Source organism: Vombatus ursinus, unplaced genomic scaffold, assembly GCF_900497805.2.
Source record: "Vombatus ursinus unplaced genomic scaffold, bare-nosed wombat genome assembly UNPS02009968.1, whole genome shotgun sequence".
NCBI classification, from domain to species: Eukaryota; Metazoa; Chordata; class Mammalia; order Diprotodontia; family Vombatidae; genus Vombatus; species Vombatus ursinus.
This window is the reverse complement of record NW_020949746.1, coordinates 1-1,186: the sequence shown is the minus strand read 5'-3', so window position 1 is coordinate 1,186 and position 1,186 is coordinate 1. Positions and strand designations below refer to the sequence as shown.

General features: G+C 62.3%; 1 protein-coding gene across 1 annotated transcript; it reads left to right on the top strand.

The window, feature by feature from the left end:
- Positions 1-138: 138 nt before the first annotated feature.
- LOC114036682 (40S ribosomal protein S11-like) lies at positions 139-869 on the top strand (the record flags this gene model as incomplete). The annotated part of the gene is made up of 3 exons (XM_027853332.1): positions 139-467; positions 546-621; positions 705-869. Coding segments are annotated over 3 exons (539 nt in total), but the record flags the coding sequence as incomplete, so codon positions are not given.
- Positions 870-1,186: the final 317 nt, after the last annotated feature.

The following is a 1,186-nucleotide window of genomic DNA, read 5'->3' as shown; positions in this document are numbered from 1 at the left end:
AGGGTCTCTGCTATCTCTTTGTGTCTGAGGGCCTCCCTGCTATCTCTCGGGCTCCGCTGTCTCTGGGTCTCTGCTATCTCTGTGTCTCGGAGGGTCTCCGCTGTCTCTGGGTCTCTCTGCTATCTCTGTGTCTCTGAGGGTCTCCCTGCTATCTCTGTGTCTCTGAGGGTCTTCGCTGTCTCTGGGTCTCTCTGCTATCTCTGTGTCTGTGGGTCCCCCGCACTCTCTGGGTGTCTGCCCCGTCTCTGCGTCGCGTCTCTGGAGCAGAGCCAGCCGCCCTGTGTGTGTCCCCCGGCCCCGCGGCTGAGCCTCCGGGTGTGCCTCTCCCCCTGCAGACAGAGCGAGCCTACCAGAAGCAGCCGACCATCTTCCAGAACAAGAAGCGGGTGCTGCTCGGGGACACGGCCAAGGAGAAGCTGCCCAGATATTACAAGAACATCGGGCTGGGCTTCAAGACCCCCAAGGAGGTGAGCTGGGCCCCTGCCCCTCCCCCGCCCCTGCCCCTCCCCCGCCCCGCCCCTCACCTTCCCTCTCTTCTCCTCCAGGCCATCGAGGGCACCTACATTGACAAGAAGTGTCCCTTCACCGGCAATGTCTCCATCAGAGGCAGGATCTTATCTGGTGAGTCAGGGGCCCAGTGGGAGGAGGACTGGGAACCCCAGCCCGCGGGCACCCTCTCTCACCTCTTGCCTTGCCGCCCCCAGGTGTGGTGACCAAGATGAAGATGCAGAGGACCATCGTCATCCGCCGGGACTACCTGCATTACATCCGCAAATACAACCGGTTCGAGAAACGCCACAAGAACATGTCTGTGCACCTGTCACCCTGCTTCCGGTGAGGCCTGGGGGCTCCGACAGTGGCAGCTGGGTGGTGACCCCGGGGCCTCTCGCTCTGAGAGCCAGGTTTTTTGAAGGGGAGCGGGGACACTCCGTGTCCATGAGCCCTCATAGACCGGCGTGACCATCACCCCAGGACTGTCAGGAAGAAGCCGGGGCGAGACCCCTTAGAGCCTGGCTGGGGGGTCCCGGCCCCGGGGCTGACGGCTGGGGTGCCAAGACCCCCAGGAGCCCGTCTCTGCACCTTGAACTGATCTCTGGGACGAGCCAGGGATTCTTAGATGGAGGTGAAGTGGGAGAGCGTGCCAAACTTGTACAAAGACACAGAGGTTGGAGATGGCCAGCTTTGT